The sequence below is a fragment of the Eretmochelys imbricata genome, chromosome 14 (assembly GCF_965152235.1).
Source record: "Eretmochelys imbricata isolate rEreImb1 chromosome 14, rEreImb1.hap1, whole genome shotgun sequence".
Classification (NCBI taxonomy): Eukaryota; Metazoa; Chordata; order Testudines; family Cheloniidae; genus Eretmochelys; species Eretmochelys imbricata.
Genome location: NC_135585.1, coordinates 49,748,845 through 49,770,213, shown reverse-complemented (window position 1 = coordinate 49,770,213; position 21,369 = coordinate 49,748,845). Strand labels below are relative to the sequence as shown.

At 53.0% G+C, this 21,369-nt stretch overlaps 2 protein-coding genes across 3 annotated transcripts in view; both read right to left on the bottom strand.

The window, feature by feature from the left end:
• Positions 1-1,699: 1,699 nt before the first annotated feature.
• LOC144274149 (zinc finger protein RFP-like) lies at positions 1,700-16,920 on the bottom strand. Its single transcript, XM_077832793.1, has 8 exons — positions 16,800-16,920; positions 9,234-9,628; positions 7,513-7,608; positions 6,281-6,511; positions 5,959-5,981; positions 5,119-5,234; positions 3,543-3,587; positions 1,700-2,214 (listed from the first exon to the last, which is right to left on the bottom strand). The coding sequence occupies exons 1-8, from the start codon at positions 16,918-16,920 to the stop codon at positions 1,700-1,702; spliced, it is 1,542 nt and encodes a 513-aa protein (XP_077688919.1).
• A 1,897-nt stretch (positions 16,921-18,817) lies between these two features.
• LOC144274521 (zinc finger protein RFP-like) overlaps positions 18,818-21,369 on the bottom strand; it is a 28,674-nt gene continuing 26,122 nt past the window's right edge. For both annotated transcript variants that reach the window (XM_077833399.1, XM_077833398.1), the window contains one exon: positions 18,818-20,099. In XM_077833399.1, coding sequence (XP_077689525.1) covers positions 19,585-20,099 — 515 coding nt within the window. In that variant the 3' untranslated portion in view covers positions 18,818-19,584. The remainder of the gene's footprint in view (positions 20,100-21,369) is intronic.

Sequence of the window (21,369 nt, the reverse complement as noted above, 5' to 3'; positions counted from 1 at the left end):
CCGTCTGTGGGTGGCTGAGCAGAGACCGACGCCCCCCTGCAGCCCTGATTTAGGCATCTGTCGGTGAGAGGGGGAGGGCTTAGGACACCCCTCCCCCCTTGTCAGCATCTTCCCTTGTCTTGCTTAGATGGCTCCCCGCCTAGTGAGCTGGCTTTTGTGAATCACATTGAAAGGTGCCTCTGATGCCCACGCATTGTCTAGGGGGTTCAGGCACCTGACTCAGCTTTGCAGAATGTGATTTTCTGGTTGCCTACAAACTAGGCCCTGTGGCGCTCAGCATTACAACACCAAGTCCCGTCATGAATTGTCCCCTGTGCAACCAGCCATCTCTCCACAGAGCACAGCTGAGCAACTCCTCATTGACATGGGTGTGGACAGGACAGAGGCAGAGCACAGGCTGGTTAACGACACATCCCAGTAAAACACAAAATTCTCCTCCTAGAGGCGCGATATTCCCTGTGGGGGTTGGGGGGACACAACCAAGTCAGGAAGCAAATCCCAGGACTCTGCCCCCGACAACTGCAGCTGGGACATTAAAGTGGAACAAACAAGAAGAATTGTTTGTAATGTTTTATTTTAAAGTAAATAACTAAAGGTGGTAAGTAAACAGAGCTGAGAAGGAGCCTTAAAAACCACAGCACGGCAAGCAGATCCCCAGCTAGGAGAACAGTTTTCTTAATGGCTCTAAAATAGCACCAATGGCCAGGAATTAATGTAGGGAATTAATGAGTTACACTCTCACTTTCAGTAACATATCATAAATCTCTCTGTTCCCTTTCCTTTATACTCTCCTTTTCTGTTCATTATTCTTACCCTCACTTCTGATCCTTATTTAATTTCCTGTGTTTCTCCCACTCTCCTCCCCTCCCTGTAACAGATCAGCCCCCATGGCTGCTCCATTCCACCCCCTCCACCCCCAATTTTATCCCTTCCCCTCTTGCTGCCCCCAGGCTGGTTCCCCTGTCAGGGATAGTTTCCTGTCACTCTTCTCATTTATATTTTCCACCATTTCTCCTGGACTCTCCCTTTATTCTTGTTTTATTTTCATTCACATTTTCCTTCTTGCTTCTTCTAATTCCCACTGGTTAAACCTGCCCTGTCCCTGCCCCCCCCCCTCCCCCCCAGTGCTGCCAACCTCAGGAGTTTAAAAAATCATGAGACCGACCGAGTGATGATTTTGTTAAAGTTATACAATGGTTTTTCCAGCAATCTGCACCCCCTACCCATCTCCACCACCCCCGCGTGTGTGTGGGACCATGACAGTGCGACCAGTTGTCCTGAAGTGACTTGGGCCCATGGGGCAGGAGCGCTGGCTGGGAGACCCCATGAGATCCAATCCCACAGATCTGCACAAACCGCTCCCTGCTGCTGCTTCTCCCCAGCCCCCGAAACTCTGATTGATTCATGCTGGGTCCCTGCCCAGCCCCCACCTCTGCCTGTCCCCAGCCCGGCTGTTAGTTCTGCCCCCTGCCCAGCCCCCACCTCTGCCCCTCAGGGCCCCTCTGCCCCTCCTGCAGCCCCAGGGTTTTCTTCCCCTCCCCCTCCCACCACAGGGGGCTGCAGGGAAGGGGAGGAGCTTCCAGGGGTCCTAGAGATGAAGGTCCAGGGGCTGGGTAGATGGGAGTCACCCAAGGTCATAGAGACCGGGGTCCGTGAGGCTTGAGGGGCTGATTTCTGGTTCCCCCCTCTGCTGTGGGTCTCAGGGACACAGTCGGAGCCGGGATCCTGTCCACACCCAGATCCAGGGGCAGATTCTCTCCCCAGGGACCGAGTCCGGCGGGAAAGTGAAGATCGGGGCCTCGTCACCAGCATCGATAAACGTCACCTGCCCCCAGTCACAGTCCAGACAAACCCAGATCCTGCTGGGGGCCCGGCTCCGGGGCAGGGGGGTCACAGGGGAGGTGAGAGCCCGGAACTGATCCCAGTCCCACCCCACAGCCCAGATCCCCCCCTCAGGGCTACAGCTGATCCCTCCCTTCCTCCCCACAGACTCTCTGGCCACCCCCACAGCCCAGTAGCCTTCACCCCCCACCTCCACCTCCCAGCAATGTCTCCCCGCGGTGAATCCCTCACAGCCCAGCACACAGAGTTCAGTGTCAAATCTCTCAGGGGTGTCGGGCAGTCGCTGCCGCGTGTCTCCCCATCTCACACTTTTCCCACCCTCAGACAGGACGAGGATGGGATGAGCCGTGTCTGGATCCAGAGTCACATTCACTGGAGAGAGAGAATCAGAGCGTTAGGGGCAGAGCTCGGCCCTGGGGGAGGCTGGGGCCATTTCTCACTCTCCCCAGCAACCCTGTTCTGGCTGGGACAGGCCTGGATTGCAGGGAGCTGCCTCTGTCCTGGGCACCTGAGACTGAGCAGGGATGTCACTGCACTTCCTCAGTCTCTGTAAGGAGACCCACTTCATTAGTTTCCCATTTGCTTGCATAAGCTTCAGCTCCCAGCTACCCCTGCTGATTCTGCTCCATTCCCAGCAGGAGAGACACACCAAGAAAGGTTTTTGTGGGGAGGGAGCAGAGGAAGCAGGTCCAGTTTTGAAGCCCAGAGGAAATCTCCCTCCTCTAATGCAGTCTCCACTCCCAGGGCTGGGAACAGAGAGGAAGATGCAGCACTGGGGAAGAGCTGATTAACACCAGAGAGTAGGAGGTGGCATTGGGTGGGGTAGCCCCATCCCCAGCCCAGAGAGAAGGGAGGAGCTGGCAGCATCAGAGGGAGAGGATCTCCCCAATCCAGGAAGCAGGGAGCAGCTCCAATGGGAGAGCCCAGCCCTGCCTGGAGGAAAGGCAGGATGTTGGAGAAGAGCAATGGGGAGACCCCCTGCACCTCAGGGCATTGAGCTCTGTTTGGGTGCTGCTCAGGGAGAGTGTTTCTGTTCATTAGCATGGGCATGAACTCAGCACTCAGGTTGGTGTCAGGATTATTTGTGTGATGTCAGCTTGGGATCTCCCCAGGTGTTCCGGCACCTTGGCAGAAGTTGGGGAGGGGGGTACGAGGTCCCACCACCTGTGGCCCTGCCCTCTCCCTGGCCCTGCCCCACTCTTCATCTTCCCGCCGAGGCCCTGACCCTGGCCAGGCTGGGAGCCTTGGCCCCTATGGAGAGCCCCTGACCCTCCACCTTCCCATGTCCACTCTCCGGCGTGCAGCACCCAGGGCAGGGGGAGGGTCCGGGGGGAAGAGGAGCAGGGGTGGGGCCACTGAGAGGGACAAGCACCAGGAAGAAGCTGCACTACACAGGGCGGAGTGGATCAGCCACCCCTCCATGAAGCACAGCCAACGCTGCGATGCTCCACGCCTGCCCAAGGCTTGCAGTTTGGGGGGCCAACCTGGCCCCCTGCCCCCAAACTATGCCCATCTTAAAAAGAGGGTGAGCTTGGCCCTCTCACCCCCCATGTTCCAGTGCCCCTGGACCCCTCACTGTTAATAGGTTTTTTTAGGGCTGTGTGTGTTGATTTGGTTGGTAACTTTCGTTACAATCTCATGAAGATGTTTTGACTGGAATTTTCTCCTAATGTAAAGACAATCTCCAGCTGCAAACTCACCCTGTCTGTGTGCTCCTAGGGATTCCAGTGCAGACGGCAGAGTGTCTGGCGGGGGAAAGGAGAAAAGAGACGAGATTTCAGACTTTCATATTTATAACAGCGTCCCCACTCTGAACGCATAGAACTGTGTTTTCATCATGACCGAGAAACAGATCGAGAGGCCCAGAGACACACTCAGGCATTTCATAGAAACTAACTGAAACCTTCTATTTCCTCTCTCATTCAGATATCTCCCAGCAATGGAACCAACGTCCTTTCAGCCTCACAACCATCCCAGGACACACAATCTGTAAGAGAGATTTACTTTTCCCCTCCTCATCCCCTCCCACCCTTCCAACTCCAGTTGGTTTGTCTCATTCACTCACGGCCTTTTGTCATAACCTAGACCCAGATCATATAATGCAGCTTGGGGAGGGGTAGCAATGAGGGGCTGGAGCTTGGCTGAGGGGAGCTGTGCAATATGGAGGTGGCACTGAAGAGCTGGAGTTAGGCTGAGGGGGGCTGAGCAGTGTACGGAGGTTGTGCAGTGGGGGGCGGCACTGAGGGGCTGCAGCTAGGCTGAGGGGGGCTGTGCATCCAGCCACAGAGAAGTTAGCAAAGTCCAATACCCCCTGTGTGGAGACAAGGGGGAAAGTGGCGTGTGCATAATCAGTGGTAATAAACCAATCAGAGAAGAGAACAATAACATGAAAATAACTTGAAGGAAAAAAGCCCTGCCAATGATGTGTTCATGCATGTGTAGTGTGTGACCTATATAAGGTACTTAATATTCATACCGTTCAACGGTGATTGGAGAAGAACTAGTAAATATGCAATTTGGAGGTGTCTAATATTCCAGACATTGCAAGGGGTAATTAGAGCTTCCTAGGAGAAATCCCCCGTGACCCACCTATGCCCCAGGAGAAGGGAACTGACCAGCACTTCTTTCTATATGCGATGGCTAGTAGCAAATATCCCAATGGCTGGTGATGGGGCACGAGTCGGGGAGGGAGTTAGAGAGAAATCTTTCCCAGGTGTCTGGCTTTTGGGTCTTGCTGAAATGCTCAGTGTCCAACTGACCACCATATTTGGGATAGGGAAGGAATTTTCCACCAAATCAAATTGCCAGAGACTCTGGGGTTTATTTTTGCCTTCCTCTGCCATATGGGGCACGTATCATTTACCGATGTTAAACTAGAAGAAATGGTGGATTCTCTGTAACTTGAAGTCTTTAAATCATTATATGAGGGCTTCAGTAATTCAGCCAGAGTTTACGGGTAAATTGCAGGAGTGGGTGGGGAGATTCTGTGGCCTGCAATGTGCAGGAGGTCAGAGTCGATGGATCATGATGGTCCCTTCTGACCTGAAAGTCGATGAGTCATTTCTTACTTTGTAACTGTCATTGAAAAGCGTGTTTCTGGTGCAAACAAAGGTTTGAATTAATCAACCTGAGTGTCTTCGACCCAAATGTCTGGCCTTCTCACCCAACAATTAAATAGAAGCATCATCTAAGTGTGAACCAATTGACCAGCACCATTCTCTTCCCACAGTCTCAGAGGCTCTTCCCAATTTCCATTCCTAGATCCCTTCTGGGTACCTTTGAACTTCCTCAGAGTCTCCATTAGCACAATAGTTTTCTGGGAGAAATCGCTGACTCGCTCTTCCAGTTCAGGAGAGATCTCCTCTGGCTGCTGGAACTTCCCCTTCTCACACCTGGAGAGAAACAATTTCACATGATTATATTTCATTTAGTGACTCATTATAAGTGCTTACTACTGAGTCGCTGCTCTAATGTGCCTGGTGTTCGAATTTCTCGACTTCTCCCAGCCTCAGAGCAGGTGCAACACAGCCCATGGCCATACATCCTTCCCTAAGGACTCCTTAATATTCTTCAACTCTGGTCTGGTGAGATGAGCTCTGGGGATAAAAAGGGGAATTGAGTCTTCATGGCCAATTCACTCCTTGGCCTCCATGCTCTGAGGGACAGGAGGTTTCTATGTAAAGTGCTGTCGAAATCTGTCCACTAGGAACTAAACTGAGACACCAACTCCCCCATTCCCAGCTCACTCCACACAGGTCTCCAAACAGTCCTCAGGCTGGGACTCAGGTGGGAAAGACTCTTGACCACTGCTGCCTTTGGCTGAATGGTAACCAGGGCCCCAGTAGTGACAGGCCCATATTCCATCCCCACAATCCTGAGGCAGCCACTCCCCCAGGGATGTGACATTTCTAGGAAACACTTGAGGTCAGTCTTTCCCACTGAATGGAGAATTCCAGAGTCTTCTGTACCAGGGTGAGAACCTCAGGATTAAGTTTATCTGAGAGATTTGTATCCAAAATCCCCCATATGTTGCTGTGGAGAAGCGGTGCAAACATCATCTCCATGCTCTTCCCCAGCATTGCCAAGTATGTGTGGGAGTGAGAGAGAGCCACGTACCTACGCAAGGTGCTTCTGACATCCTAGAGAGGAGAGAGAGATTAAAAAAAATTTCATACCACCTGACACACACTTGGGATTCCAGGAAAGGGATTTTGCAAATACAGGGAAACAAGGGCCATGGTTTCACTGAGCTAATGGGGCTCTTCCATCTCTAAAACCAATGTGTCTGTGAGTCTGCAAAGAACAGTAGTCATTCACATTTCAGCAATGCACACATTGAGTTACACTGAGATCTCTGACTGCTGGACCCCGGTGCCCGTACTTCAGGAGCTCTCCTGTCCCTGTGTTGGGATTTGGGATGTTTCTAGCTCAGTCTCACCTGCAGGAAATCACTTGCTGGCTTCTGACACTTCCCCTCCATCTCACTGATCAGCTCACTGAGACGGGAAATCCCCTCTGAGAGTTTGGTGATATTTTCATTCTGTATCTTCACAATCTCCTTGTCCAGCTTTTCTAGCTGGGCCAGCAGGAGTCGCTCTTGTTCCTCCAGGAGCTGCCGCAGTTGCTGAAATTCAGACACAATCTTCTGCCTCTCGGTTTCTGTCTGTTTCTAGAAGAAATAAGGAAAGGGCTGGTCAGGAACATGGATGGAACGTGGAGACCTTTCATACAGTCTTACAAGAGAGAGTTTCTTTACAATCTCTAACCCATCTGTGCAGAGACCAGGCCATGAGGCGTCAGGCCTAGTGCTCAGAGCTGGAGTCAGAAGTCAGGAACTACAGCCGAAGTCAGAGCTGGAGTCAAAGTCAGGATCTCACCAAGGGTTGGGGCTACAGTCGAGCTCAGAAGTCATGCCAAAGGCTGAGCCAGAATCAGTGTCTGGAGTCACACGGGGGATCAGGACTGGAGTCGGAGTCAGGCAGCCACGTGAAGGGTCAAGCCAAAGTCAGATAGCAGTACTGCAGGTCAAACCTGAGTCAGGAATAACGCCAGGGCCAAGCCAGAGTCAGGGTCCAGTCCAGCAGCAGATCGGGAGTTCACTCAGTTGTTTGGACAACTTCCCGTGACTCCTGCTGGCGTAATTCATGCAGCCGAACGTCTGCTCCAATCAGGAGCTTCGTAGGCAGATCCGCTGGTGGGCCAGAGTTCCACTAGCCCCTCCCCCCCGGCTCTGGAGAGCGGTCGGGTTGTAATGAGAGTCTCTGTGGGCTGAGGTTCAAAATCCACCATTCTTCACATCCTGACACTTGACTATACACTGTGATCACAAAGGAGAGGATTTTCTTACCGCTTCCCATTTGGGCCCAATCTCTCTGCAAGGGCTGTCTCCATCTCCACTGGGATATAGTCAGTGCGGTTTGGGAGAAATTTTGTGAAAGCCACAAGGGGTCGTAATTAACTCATTGATTAAAATGCATCTTAGATCCTGCAGAAGACGCTGTTGTCCTTCTCCAGGGAGAGAACATTTGTGATATGCACATCTGCAGACACACACACACACACACAGAGTATCCCATGATCCTGGAGAAACATACACAAGGCCACAGAGAAATCTACCAATAAACATCCCTCCCAGCTCCGTGTCCCAGCAGGCGAAGAACAGGCACTGACCAGATACTCCCAGCTTCTCTTCTCTCCAGTCACTTTCAATCCCAGCAGCTTTTCTCTCTCTTCCCTCAGAGTCTGCAAATGGGCTTGTATTTTTTCCTGACAAACAGAAATGATTTGGTGGGTTTATTTTCAGGGTTGTAGGGGGTGGATGAGGTGTTTTCCCACCCAAAATTCTACAGAACAGTCAGTCTTCCAAGACTGACTAGCTGGGTACGGCAATACCTTCTCCTGGCCCAGCTCGTGTTGGTAAAAGAGTTACACACAACTCAGCTCTGGGGAACACACTCTTTCCCAGGCCTGAAGAAGAGCTCTGTGGAAGCTTGAAAGCTTGTTGTTCACCACAGAAGCTGCCCATGAGCAGATATTACTTCACCTACCTTGTCTTTCTAATAGCCCGGGACCAACACAGTTACAACAATATTGTGTACAACAGTGGGTCTTTCTCTTGGTAGGACATCCGAGACACCAAGGAAATGAAACCTTATTTATGGAAATTGGGCGGGTTTTGTATTCAGATTGTTTGAAGTTATTACATCCACTTTCTCCATTGAGTCGAATCAGTGGAAAACTGGTGTCCCATGGTGGTGAATCTATAAAACCGTTTTTGAGAAGATTTAACAAACAGTGATACCAATCCCAGAAACCACTGGGGGCAGCCATGTAGGCTAGGATGCTCAAAGGAGTCCAACTCCATTGACTTTCAGCCCTGTACCCGGGGGATGGGACGGGTTGGACAGCACTGATCTAAGGCCTAGGGCAAACCCCATTAGATGTGTTGATTTGTGTTAGGAACAGCTGGGGTTTGCCCTAGTGCTGTCCTAGCCCCTTTCCCTGCAATGGCCTCTGGGTAGCTTCCCCAAAGTACCTAGCAAAGACCCCAGAAGCGGTGGATTCTGGCAGATTTCAAAGGGCTGCCTGGTGGGACTAAGGGAACCACGTTGGCTGGTCCTTGCCCATGAACACAGGAGAACAGGTCAGACTGGCACTGGTCTGCACTGCCCAGGGGTTAGTTTTGCTGAAGATAAGTCTGATCCCAGTGGTATGTGGCATGGACCTGCACTGACTGGAGCCCTTGTGGGTGTGGACTGAAGGTGCTCTGGGTCCCACACCATGTTCAGCCCTGTGATCTCATCTAGTGCAGGCCAGCAGCATCTGGGTTTAACCCCTCATGGAGCAGGACAGGAGTTAACAATCCCAGCGGGAAACCTCCTCTCCCTGCTGGGCCTAGGACCTGTATCAAGGTGTCTTTTCCTCCTTCTGTCTGCACTTCATCACTACTCAGTGCTGCTGAAAGGGGCAGAGTAGCTAGTGGTTAGAGCACTGAAGTGGGCCTTGGAAAACCAGGTTTTTATATCCAGCTCTGCCACTGATCTGCTGAGTCACCCTGGACAAATCACTTCCCCTCACTGTGCCTCAGTTTCCCCTCCCACCCTTTGTCTGTCTTGCCTAGTTAGACTGTAAATGGCTCGGGGCAGGGATTGGCCCCCACTGGGTTTTGTGCAAGGAACCCACAATCGAGGTCAGATCTCATCTGGGGTCTCTACGGGATGCAAATAACAATAAACACTGTGATACAACCAGTAATACCAGCCACAGCTTGTAACTCCCCAAATCAGCTTTCATGCAATGAAGGCTACACACAGCAGAATGACACGGTTACACCATTAAGCTGTAATTAACATCCAAAGTTATCACCTATTAGACAGGCAGCAACTCCCTACCTTGTACTCCTGGGCAGCTTCCTGTATGGGAACCACCCTGTGAGCGCGGTGAGCCCGGGACTCTCTGCAGATCACACAGATGGGGGTTTGATCCTCTTCACAGAACAGTTTCAGAGCCTCCTGGTGTTCCCCACACACCCCGCCCTTTCCTCCTCCCTTTGCTACCTGGAAACTCAGCCGCTTGGCAATTTCTAGGACATTTGCCAGCTGCCTGTTGGGCCTGAGGTTTCTCTGTTGCACAGTTTCTCTGCACTGAGGGCAGGAGGCGGCTGTGTCGGGTCCCTTCCGGCACTGGGCGATGCAGGCTCGGCAGAAATTGTGCCCACACTCCAGAGTGACAGGGTGTGTGAAATACTCCAGACAGACGGGACATGTTGCTTCCTCCTGGAGACTTTCTTATTGGAACCCTCCGTGAAGTCCTGCCTGAAATACTCCTTGATGTAAAGACATCCCCTTTGTTGATTTTAGCTCCCTGAAGCCAACCCTGTAAGCCATGTGGTCAGTCGCCCCTCCCTCCGTCAGACCAACGGCAGACAATCGTTCCGCGCCTTTCTTCTGTGCGGACGCCATACCAAGGCAAGCATGGAGGCCGCTCAGCTCACTTTGGCAATTAGGAGCACATTAAACACCACACGCATTATCCAGCAGTATATGCAGCACCAGAACCTGGCAGAGCGATACTGGGCGAGGAGGCAACGTCAGCGCGGTCACGTGAGTGATCAGGACATGGACACAGATTTCTCTGAAAGCATGGGTCCTGCCAATGCATGCATCATGGTGCTAATGGGGCAGGTTCATGCTGTGGAACGCCGATTCTGGGCTCGGGAAATAAGCACAGGCTGGTGGGACCGCATAGTGCTGCAGGTCTGTGACGATTCCCAGTGGCTGCGAAACTTTCGCATGCGTAAGGGCACTTTCATGGAACTTTGTGACTTTCTTTCCCCTGCCCTGAAGCACATGAATAGCAAGATGAGAGCAGCCCTCACAGTTGAGAAGCAAGTGGCGATAGCCCTGCGGAAGCTTGCAACGCCAGACAGCTACCGGTCAGTTGGGAATCAATTTGGAGTGGGCAAATCTACTGTGGGGGCTGCTGTGATGCAAGTAGCCCACGCAATCAAAGATCTGCTGATATCAAGGGTAGTGACCCTGGGAAATGTGCAGGTCATAGTGGATGGCTTTGCTGCAATGAGATTCCCTAACTGTGGTGGGGCCATAGATGGAACTCATATCCCTAATTTGGCACCGGAGCACCAAGCCGCCGAGTACATAAACCGCAAGGGGTACTTTTCGATAGTGCTGCAAGCTCTGGTGGATCACAAGGGACGTTTCACCAACATCAACGTGGGATGGCCGGGAAAGGTACATGACGCTCACATCTTCAGGAACTCTGGTCTGTTTCAAAAGCTGCAGGAAGGGACTTTATTCCCAGACCAGAAAATAACCGTTGGGGATGTTGAAATGCCTATAGTTATCCTTGGGGACCCAGCCTACCCCTTAATGCCATGGCTCATGAAGCCGTACACAGGCAGCCTGGACAGTAGTCAGGAGCTGTTCAACTACAGGCTGAGCAAGTGCAGAATGGTGGTAGAATGTGCATTTGGACATTTAAAGGCGCGCTGGTGCAGTTTACTGACTTGCTTAGATCTCAGCGAAACCAATATTCCCACTGTTATTACTGCTTGCTGTGTGCTCCACAATATCTGTGAGAGTAAGGGGGAGCCATTTATGGCAGGGTGGGAGGTTGAGGCAAATCACCTGGCTGCTGGTTACGCGCAGCCAGACACCAGGGCGGTTAGAAGAGCACAGGAGGGCGCTGTGCACATCAGAGAAGCTTTGAAAACCAGTTTCATGACCGGACAGGCTACGGTGTGAAAGTTCTGTTTGTTTCTCCTTGATGAAACCCCCCCACCCCTTGGTTCACTCTACTTCCCTGTAAGCTAACCACCCTCCCCTCCTCCCTTCGATCACCACTTGCAGAGGCAATAAAGTCATTGTTGCTTCACATTCATGCATTCTTTATTCATTTATCACACCGCGTTCTTGGGCGTCTGGGTGTGGAGGCTATGGAACTTGGGGAGGAGGGCGGTTGGTTACACAGGGGCTGTAGCGGCCGTCTGTGCTCCAGCTGCCTTTGCTGCAGCTCAACCATACACTGGAGCATATTACTTTGATACTCCAGCAGCCTCAGCATTGAATCCTGCCTCCTCTCATCACGCTGCCACCACCTTTCAGCTTCAGCTCTCTCTTCAGCCCACCACTTACACTCTTCAGCCCGCCACCTCTCCTCCCAGTCATTTTGTGCTTTCCTGCACTCTGACATGATTTGCCTCCACGCATTCGTCTGTGCTCTGTCAGTGTGGACGGACAGCATGAGCTCAAAGAACATTTCATCGCGAGTGCATTTTTTTCGCCTTCTAATGTTCGCTAGCCTCTGGGAAGGGGAAGATCCTGTGATCATTGAAACACATGCAGCTGGTGGAGAAAAAAAAAAGGACAGTGGTATTTAAAAAGACACATTTTATAGAACAATGGCTACACTCTTTCACTCTTTCAAGGTAAACCTTGCTGTTAACATTACATACATAGCACATGTGCTTTCGTTACAAGGTCGCATTTTGCCTCCCCCCACCGCGTGGCTAACCCCTACCCCCTCCCCCCTCCCCGTGGCTAACAGCGGGGAACATTTCTGTTCAGCCACAGGCAAACAGCCCAGCAGGAATGGGCACCTCTGAGTGTCCCCTGAAGAAAAGCACCCTATTTCAACCAGATGACCATAAATGATATCAGTCTCCTGAGGATAACACAGAGAGATAAAGAACGGATGTTGTTTGAATGCCAGCAAACATACACTGCAATGCTTTGTTGTACAGTGATTCCTGAGTACATGCTACTGGCCTGGAGTGGTAAAGTGTTCTACCATGGTGGATGGAATAAGGCTGCCCTCCCCAGAAACCTTTTGCAAAGGCTTTGGGAGTACATCCAGGAGAGCCGCGAATGCCAGGGCAAATTAATCATTACACATGCTTGCTTTTAAATCATGTATAGTATTTTAAAAGGTACACTCACCGGGAGGTCCTTTTTCCACCTGCTGGGTCCAGGAGGCAGCCTTGGGTGGGTTTGGGGGTACTGGCTCCAGGTCCAGGGTGAGAAACAGCTCCTGGCTGTCGGGAAAACCGGTTTCTCCGCTTGCTAGCTGTGAGCTATCTACAACCTCATCATCATCATCTTCTTCATCCCCAAAACCTGCTTCCGTGTTGCCTCCATCTCCATTGAAGGAGTCAAACAACACGGCTGGGGTAGTGGTGGCTGAACCCCCTAAAATGGCACACAGCTCATCATAGAAGCGGCATGTTTGGGGCTCTGACCAGGAGCGGCCATTCGCCTCTCTGGTTTTCTGGTAGGCTTGCCTCAGCTCCTTAAGTTTCATGCGGCACTGCTTCGGGTCCCTGTTATGGCCTCTGTCCTTCATGCCCTGGGAGATTTTGACAAAGGTTTTGGCATTTCGAAAACTGGAACAGAGTTCTGATAGCACGGATTCCTCTCCCCATACAGCGATCAGATCCCGTACCTCCCGTTCGGTCCAGGTTGGAGCTCTTTTGCGATTCTGGGACTCCATCATGGTCACCTCTGCTGATGAGCTCTGCATGGTCATCTGCAGCTTGCCACGCTGGCCAAACAGGAAATGAGATTCAAAAGTTCGTGGGCCTTTTCCTGTCTACCTGGCCAGTGCATCTGAGTTGAGAGTGCTATCCAGAGCGGTCACAATGGAGCACTCTGGGATAGCTCCCGGAGGCCAATACCATCTAATTGTGTCCACAGTACCCCAAATTCGACCCGGCAAGGACGATTTAAGCACTAATCCACTTGTCGAGGTGGAGTAAGGAAATCTATTTTAAGAGCCCTTTAAGTCGAAAAAAAGGGCTTCATTATGTGGACAGGAGCAGGTTTACATTGATTTAACGCTGCTAAATTCGACCTAAAGTCCTAGTGTAGACCAGGGCTTAGAAGAGAAAAATGGCTTTTGAATTTTCTGTATTTTGGGGAATTTACCTCACAAACAAAATTTATCAAGAGACAGCGGGCTCCAGAGAGTCACAGGAACAGCTCTGCAATCCACAAAGCTGAGTGAGGGGCCTAGATTCCCCATGCAATTCCCCTATGCTCAGCATCTCCAAATGGCTACCTTAGGCAGCTCCCTACCTAGTATGCTGGCTTTTGTGTAACCTATTCTAAGACACTTACATCGCCCCATAACTCAGGCTTTCTGGCTCACAGTGTCATTCCAGTGATTTTCTAGGCAGCTAGTTTAGACGCAGTGACATTCAGCATTGTAATACCTAAATCCCTTCACGGATCTCACTCTTTGTCTCCAAATAAGAAGGAGAGAGCAAAGTCCTCCAGCATGCAGCAGCCTCATGAGGCCAGGGGCCCTGCCTGCTTTCCTGGTCCCAGATGGCCCCCAGGACTCCTAAGGGAAGGATGAGCTAGTGAGGGACACTGCAGTTAGGTTGATTATTTTGTGCTATGTGATCTGAACTCTCTTGGGCTTTATCTGGCGAAGTGAAAGAGCAATAGTGTGTTAGATTGTGCAAAGAGTCTGTCTCTGTGTGTGAAATGCTTCACAACTACTGCGTGCCTCCAGAGAGAGTTCAGCTGAAACCAGCATGCTCTCCCCTTGGCGTGGAGTTTGGGAGATGCGTGTTTAAGCACGCGACAGTCTGGAGGGTCAGCTCTACACCAGGGGATTAGGCAGTGGGTTTCACAGCTGAGATGGGGTAGAGTCCCTAAAGAATGTGCCCAGGAACCCCAAGATTGGGGCAGTGGATGGGCTCTGTTCCGGTCCCAGAGTCTGGACTTCTCTGCAGATCGTAGGGCTCAGATGCTTGCATTCCCCTGACAACAGTCCACTGGCACCTAACCAGGTCTGGGATACACACACACACCAGTAAACAGAAACCTTCTCATGGCCCAGAATCCAAACACCCTTAACTCTGACCATGTGGGGTCTGATGAATATTTCTACATGTCTGAAATATTAAATTCAGAGATATGAATGGAGAGATCTCCCCCTCAGGGCTATCACATCCCTTTGCCTTGGGCTGAGGGGGGCTCTTTCCTGGATGCTTCTCACTGTTGCTGTATTTAGGGAGAGATTCTACCTCCAAGGCTGCCACCTCCTCCTTCCTTTGCCTTGGGGTGGGAAGGTTTCTATTAATGGTTCTTCCTGGGCAGGGGAGAGGTTGTCTCCTGTTCCACATCTTCCACCGTTCTCTGTGTCCAGGATGGAGCAGCTGGTTGCTTTAACCAGATACCTGTGGCCAGGAGCTGCACAGGCTGGGCAGTGACACATCCCAGTAAACCCCAAACTCTCCTCCTAGGGCAGGATATTCTCTATGAGGACAAATTTCCTGCTTCCATATTTATAAAGCATCCCCACTCTGAACTGACCTAGCACACAGAGAGCCATTTCACAACTGGAGCAGACCCCCACTAGACCCCACCCCCAGCTGGGGCACCTCAGACGCCCTAACACTGACCAACAATTAGCAGAGGACACTGGGTGCCACTCCCCTCCCCAGCCCAGTGGGGCCAACCCCCCTGTCCCCAGCCCAGCTGGGCCAATCCCTCCAACTCCCCCGAACCCTGCTGCAGCCTCCGCCTGCCCCCCCCCCGCCACAAAGCCTGTGTGTCCTCCCGCCCCAACAAAGCCTGTGTGTCCCCCCCAGGTGCACTGCAACTGCCAGGGGAGCAGGGCAAAGGCAGGTAAATCGATACTGCCCCACTGCAGCTACTGCTGTTCCCCCCCCAACCAAGAACCCCCCTGCAGTGAGCCAGGCGCAGCCACGTGGGGGTGGGGAGCGCAGGATTGAGGCAGCCAGTAGCCCCCACCCCCATACGAACAAGTCAAGGCCCCTGCACCCGAGCCTGCCGCCTGCAGCCACGTGGCGCTGCAGGAGAAGTGGGATCAGCAGCACCCGGGGGATCCCGAAAGCGAAACCAAACATCGCACAGGTGCAGTAACGAGCCTTTACAGCTTTTTTTAAAGCTGATTGGGGAACCGGGAGCCAATCGCGCTCTCGGGAGGGAAATTAAAACCCAACCCACCAAACAAGGCAGAAGCCCCGCCCCCAGGGGCCCGCCCCAGGTCACGCACCAGGCTCCTCCCAGGACGGAACCGGCCACATGAATTGCAGGAGAGAAGCCGAGTGAGGCCGGCCCGGCTCTGCCTGGGCCGCTCCTGCAGCAGGAACCGGGTGTTTCCCTTCCTGGGACTGACTCGGCTGCTGCTGGACGGGGAGCAGCCCACGGGGAACATTCCAGCCTGCAGGCGTCGCTGTGACATGGGCCCCTCGGGCCCTGTGGCGGGTGGGCGTCCCCCGAGGGCGATGCCCTTGAAGGACCAGAGTCTGTGTGTCTAAGGAGGGATAGTCAGGCTTGGCAGAAATCACTGAGATATATGTATAGAATATTAATGGATAGCATTACAGCTAGTTTTAAGCATTTTTTCCCTTATTTATTGAGTTAAATTTTGACAATTGCACAAAAATTTCGGTTTTAGCATTTCTTTCCAATTGTTCTCTATTTCCGTTTTCACAGTTGCGGGAAATTATGGGGGAATACATCAATAGCGAGTCAGAGCACAGTGATCTCATGTCCGCAGACACCAAGATTCAAAAAGTTGAAGCTTTATAACCATGAAAACACAGATGGTCGCATTTCCTGTCAAAAGTTGCAGAGTCACTCTCCTTCAGTCAAACTCAAATAAGTTCTCAAGCAGCCTTGTTCTTACTTTGCATATTTGTAATGATCATTTATTATCAATTGAAATATTTTTTTCATTGGTCTGTGTGTAGACAACAAAAGCAAGGTTTGCCAACATTTATGAATAAAAGCTCATCCTTCCAAGCCTTGTGATAATAAACTCAGAGGCTAAAAGCTTGGTAAAGCTGGAATCAGTGTTTTCAAGACCCAATTCTCATTTACACTAATGCTGCTTTGGCTCAGTGGAAAGGGGCTGCAGCATCGCCAACTTTCATGATTTTATCACGAGTCTTGCAATATTTGGTATGTCTGATGAAGCCCCAGCTCCTGGAAGCATGTGAGGAGGTGAGACTCTCGGCTTTTGTTTTCTAAACAAAGGAAGTATCTAGCTTTCTTTGTTGCAGAGAAACACTTAAAATTTTCACCCCAATGCAGTGTAAACCTCTGAGACACCAAAAGGCAAATAAAATAATACTAATATTTACTATTTATTATTATTATTAAATCTCATAATTTTGGGGGAGGGGGGCTGGCCTGCTTAAGATTTTTAAAGTACTGTGCCAGTGAGAATTCACACCATAAATCTCTATCAGTTACCCAAGGGAAGCCCCCTAAATGAGTGCCATCATTTATCTAAAACAGCACAGTGAGCTGACAGGGAAATGGACAGAGAGGACAAGCTATGGGAACGCATACGGAGCCGGGCTGTGGGGCCCAAGCAGGACATAAGCACAGTCCCCCTAGGCCCACCGAACAGCAATTCCGGGCCCCAGGGCAGAACAGTCAATGGGCCCCCACTGGTACCTGCATGCACAAGCTGCGCCCACATGGACTCCGTCCGCTGGATATTTGGGCAGTGCTGCACCTTTGCTGGCTGGTGCCCAGCGAGATGCCGGCTGCCCTGCGGGGGGCGCTCTTCCGGCATGGCCAGGGATTCCACATGCCCACCCGGCTGCCTTCGCCACCACCGATACCACCCCACACACCATAGGTGCTGGCTTTTGGTTGTGCTGATGAGTGCCGCATCCCGGCTCCACTCCCTTCCCCAAGGCCAAGCCCCCACTTTGCCCCACTCCACCTCTTCCTGCCCCCGCTCTGTCCCCTCCCCCTAGGTCCCCTTCCCCGAGTGACTCCTGCACACTGCTCACTCCTTTCTGCCCTCTCTTGCCTTAAGCGTGAGAAGTGTGTGTGTTTGGCCCAGCCTCCCCCCAAAACTGACAATTTTCAGCATATTTATACACACACTTCCTTCATATTCTAGTTATTGAATGTGTGTCTATCATTGGTATCCTAACAATGTCATCATTATGAAAATAGAAACGAACGACATCATTACGTTATCATGAATTACAGTGTATTAAAATCATTACACTCAGTTACAAGCTGTCTTCAGTAACACCCCTGTTGGCTGTGGGAAGAAGGTGGATGGGAGGCACAAGCAGTGGGGAGTCTTTCCCCTCTCCCTTCTTCTTTTCTCCCCTCCCTTCCTATCACTCTCCCTGCCCCTTTCCCTCCCTCTTATTTCTTCTCTAAGTCCTTGCTCCCTCCCCTTCCTGGTGTTTCCCATTCCTTGCTTCCCATCCATGTCCATTTACCCATCTCTCTCTGCTCCCCACCTCCTGGTGGCTCTGTCTAGTGCCCGCAGAGGAGGTTCCCCCTCCTCAGGTAGGAAGGGTGGCCTAGTGGTTAAGACACAGGCTTGGGGCTCAGGTGTCCTGGGTTTGGTTCTCTGCTCTGCCACTGACTCCCTGCTGAGTCTTGGGAAAGTCACTCTGGGTGCCCTAGATCCCACCTGCCAAATGATGCTACTGCTGACCCTGCCTCCTAGGCTGAATCCCTTCATGGCTGTGTAGTGACGGGGGAAATGGTGATACCAAGGTGAGTAGATTTGGGTTGAATTTCTCCACAGCCTGAGAGTGAGAGCCAGCTCCATGCAGGGGGCACGGGAGAGGGAGGGGCTCAGGCCAGCTCCGCATACAGGGGGGTCAGGGCTTCAGCCCTGCACCTTCTTCTGCGGTCATGGGCTTCTTCTTTCCCCCCACCCCGCCCAGCGTGGCTCCTGACGCGGGGCGTTTCCTTCCCCTAATGTGCCACTGCACCCTTCCAGCGCGTGCGCCGAGGAGCCCTGCAGCCTGCTGGGGCGATTTCAAAGGGCCCAGGGCTCCCAGCCGCTGCCAGCACTAGCAGGCACTGGAAGCAGCCGCGACTGGAGGCCCCGGATGTCAGGGGGTGGGTTCCTGTTTGTGGGTTGCCAAGCAGAGACAGACACCCCTCAGCAGCCCAGATTTAGGCACCTATTTATGAGAGGGGTGTGGCTCAGGACACCCCTTCCCTCCCTTGTCGGCATCTCCCATTGGTTACCTTACATGGCTCCCCGCCTACTGAGCTGGCTTTTGTGAATCCCACTGTAAGGTGCCTGTGTTGCCCATGCATTATCTCGGGAGTTTAGGCCCCTGACTCAGCTCTGAGGGTCACAGTGCTGCTGTTCCTGTGATTGTCTCGCTGCCTAAAAATTACTCACTGTGATGCTCAGCATTGCAACACTCAAGTCCCTTCATGGATTGCCCCCTGTGTAATCAGTCACCTCTCCGCAGAGCACAGCTGAGCAATTCCTGATTGACACGGGTGTGCACAGGACAGAGACCCAGCACAGGCTGGAGAGTGACACATCACACAGTAAAATCCGAACTCTCTTCCAGGAGGTGCGACATTCCCTGTCGGGGTTGAGAGGACACAACCAAGTTGGGAAGCAAATCCCATGACGCTGCCCCCAGCAACTGCAGCTGGGACATTAAAGTGGAACAAACAAGAATTGTTTGTAATGGTTTATTTACAGTAAGTAGCTGCAAAATAGCAAAGTAAAAGGAGCAGAGAAGGAGCTTTAATGACCGCAGGAGCCTGGCAAGGAGATCCGCAGCTACTGAGAACAGTTTTCTTTAGGGCACTAAAATGGCACCAATGGCCAGGAATTAAGATAGGGAATTAATGAGTGACAGTCTCACTTTCAGCAACACGTCATAAATCTCCCCGTCCCGCCCACATTCCCTTTCTTTTCATACTGTCCTTTTCTATTCATTATTGTTCTAGCCTCACTTTCCAAACCCTGGTTATTTTCCTGTGTCTCTCCTCCCTGTCACAGATCATCCCCCTTGGCTGCTCTCTTCTTTCCCTGATTTTATCCCTTCCCCAACTGCTGAGCCCAGGCTGGGAGACCCCAATGGGATCTAAGGACACATCTGTACAAACCGCTCCCTGCTGCTGCTGCTTCTCCCCAGCCCCCCAAACCCTGATTGATTCATGCTGGGTCCCTGCCCAGCCCCCACCTCTGCCTGCCCCCAGCCCGGCTGTTAGTTCTGCCCCCTGCCCAGCCCCCACCTCTGCCCCTCAGGGCCCCTCTGCCCCTCCTGCAGCCCCAGGGGTTCCTCCCCCTCCCATCCCTGGGGCTGCAGAGAGGGAGGGGGAGGAGCTTCCAGGGGCCATAGAGATGAGGGGCCACGGGCTGGGTAGATGGGAGTCCTCCAAGGTCATAGAGACTGGGGTCCGTGAGGCTAGAGAGGCTGATTTCCGGTTCCCCCCTCTGCTGTGGGTCTCAGGGACGCAGTCGGAGCTGGGATCCCGGCCACACCCAGAGCCAGGGGCGGATTCTCTCCCCAGGGACGGAGCCCGGCGGGAAAGTGAAGATCGGGGCCTCGTCACCAGCATCGATAAATGTCACCTGCCCCCGGCCACAGTCCAGACAAACCCGGATCCTGCTGGGGGCCCGGCTCCGGGGCAGGGGGGTCACAGGGGAGCTGAGAGCCCGGAACTGATCCCACCACCGCCCCACAGCCCAGATCCCCCCCTCAGGGCTACGGCTGATCCATCCCTTCCTCCCCACAGACCCTCTGGCCACCCCCACAGCCCAGTATCCCCCACCCCCCACCTCCACCTCCCAGCAATGTCTCCCCGCGGTGAATCCCTCACAGCCCAGCACACAGGGCACAGTGTCAAATCTCCCAGGGTTGTCGGGCAGTCGCTGCCGCGTGTCTCCCCCTCTCACGCTTTTCCCACCCTCAGACAGGACGAGTTGGGGATGAGCCGTGTCTGGATCCAGAGTCACATTCGCTGGGGAGAGAGAATCAGAGCGTGAGGGGCAGAGCTCGGCCCTGGGGGAGGGTTTGATGGGGTCAGTGACAGAATCTGCCCCAGCTGGAGAGTGACTCAGGGAATCTCCTTCCTCCAGGATTTACCCATCACCTCAGAGATCTCAGCACCGGGCTGGGGAGAGTCACTGCCCTCGCAGAGACGGGTCAGTGACGGTGAAAGAAGCAGATGGGCCAGGCCTGGGACTCAGAATCTTTCCCCTCCTGCCCCCACCTCTGCCCGGGGAGGGGACTAGAGACTCTGGCAGCCCCAGCAGATGGTACAACTCAGTGAATATTGACAGCGCTTCCCCCCACCCCACCTTCACTCTCACTGTGTCCCAGCTGCCCCTGTGCTGGACTTTGCTATGGGGCCTCCCCACTGCACCCGGCCTGCTCTGAAATGTCACAGCTTGGACAGCAACAGGCCACACGGTACCACAATTGAACCTGCCCAGAATGTCACTGCTCAGCAGCAGTCGCAGCACCCAAGTACATTAGCCTGGGGCAGGGAGTGAGGGGGCTAAACAAGGGAAGGGGGTTCATGGTGGAAGCTACAAGTGTCGGTGGTGCCAGGACAGATTAAGGTTTTGTGAGGCCCTGGGCCACAGCAAGTGAAGGCCCCTTCCTACCCCTTCTGCTTGCAGAACCCCCCCTCCCCCACACTCCTGCTGGGGAAATGGGGCCGGGGTGCAGGGGCGTGCCCTGCTCTGCCCACCTGGTGCTCCAGCTGCAGAGCAGGGCAAGACCCCGCACCCCGACGCCATTCCCTGGCTGGAGTTCTGGGCGGATGGAGTGGGGCAAGCCCCCCGAGCCCTGACCCCACTCTCTGGCAGGAGCACTGGGCAGGCAGAGCGGGTTGGGGCACAGAGGCGCCCATTTTTCTGGGGCTCCTGGGCACAGGCCACATTGGCCCAGTGGCAAATCCGCCACTAGGGAGGAGGTACGGAATAGGTGGCTGGTGGAAAGAGGGGGCGGGTCATGCTAGTAATGGGGAGGCTGACTTGACGTCCTGTTTACCAGAGACAGGACCATGCTGGGGTCATGGTGGATGGAGAGAGGAGAAAAGACACAAGCTCACACCGGTGATCACAGGAGCTTCCCAGATCTGTATAATGGAGCCAGGGGAGCCCCTGTCTGTGATCAAGGCTCAGTTCCTCTGCTTGAGACAGGAGCAAGGGTCTCACACAGACAAAGTCCCTGCTCACCCAGTCAGTGTGGGGTCACTGCAGAGCTACTGGCTTTCTTCATGG

What these genes read in the sequence shown, in the direction of transcription:
- LOC144274149 (XM_077832793.1), bottom strand. Translation starts at nt 16,920, where the DNA reads ATGCCGGAAGAGCGCCCCCCGCAGGGCAGCCGGCATCTCGCTGGGCAC. An exon ending in GTCAGAAGCACCTTGCGTAG is followed by an intron (nt 5,235 to 5,958) that starts GTACGTGGCTCT and finishes GTTTCTCTCCAG; the next exon opens with GTGTGAGAAGGGGAAGTTCC. An exon ending in CCTAGGAGCACACAGACAGG is followed by an intron (nt 2,215 to 3,542) that starts GTGAGTTTGCAG and finishes CTCTCTCTCCAG; the next exon opens with TGAATGTGACTCTGGATCCA.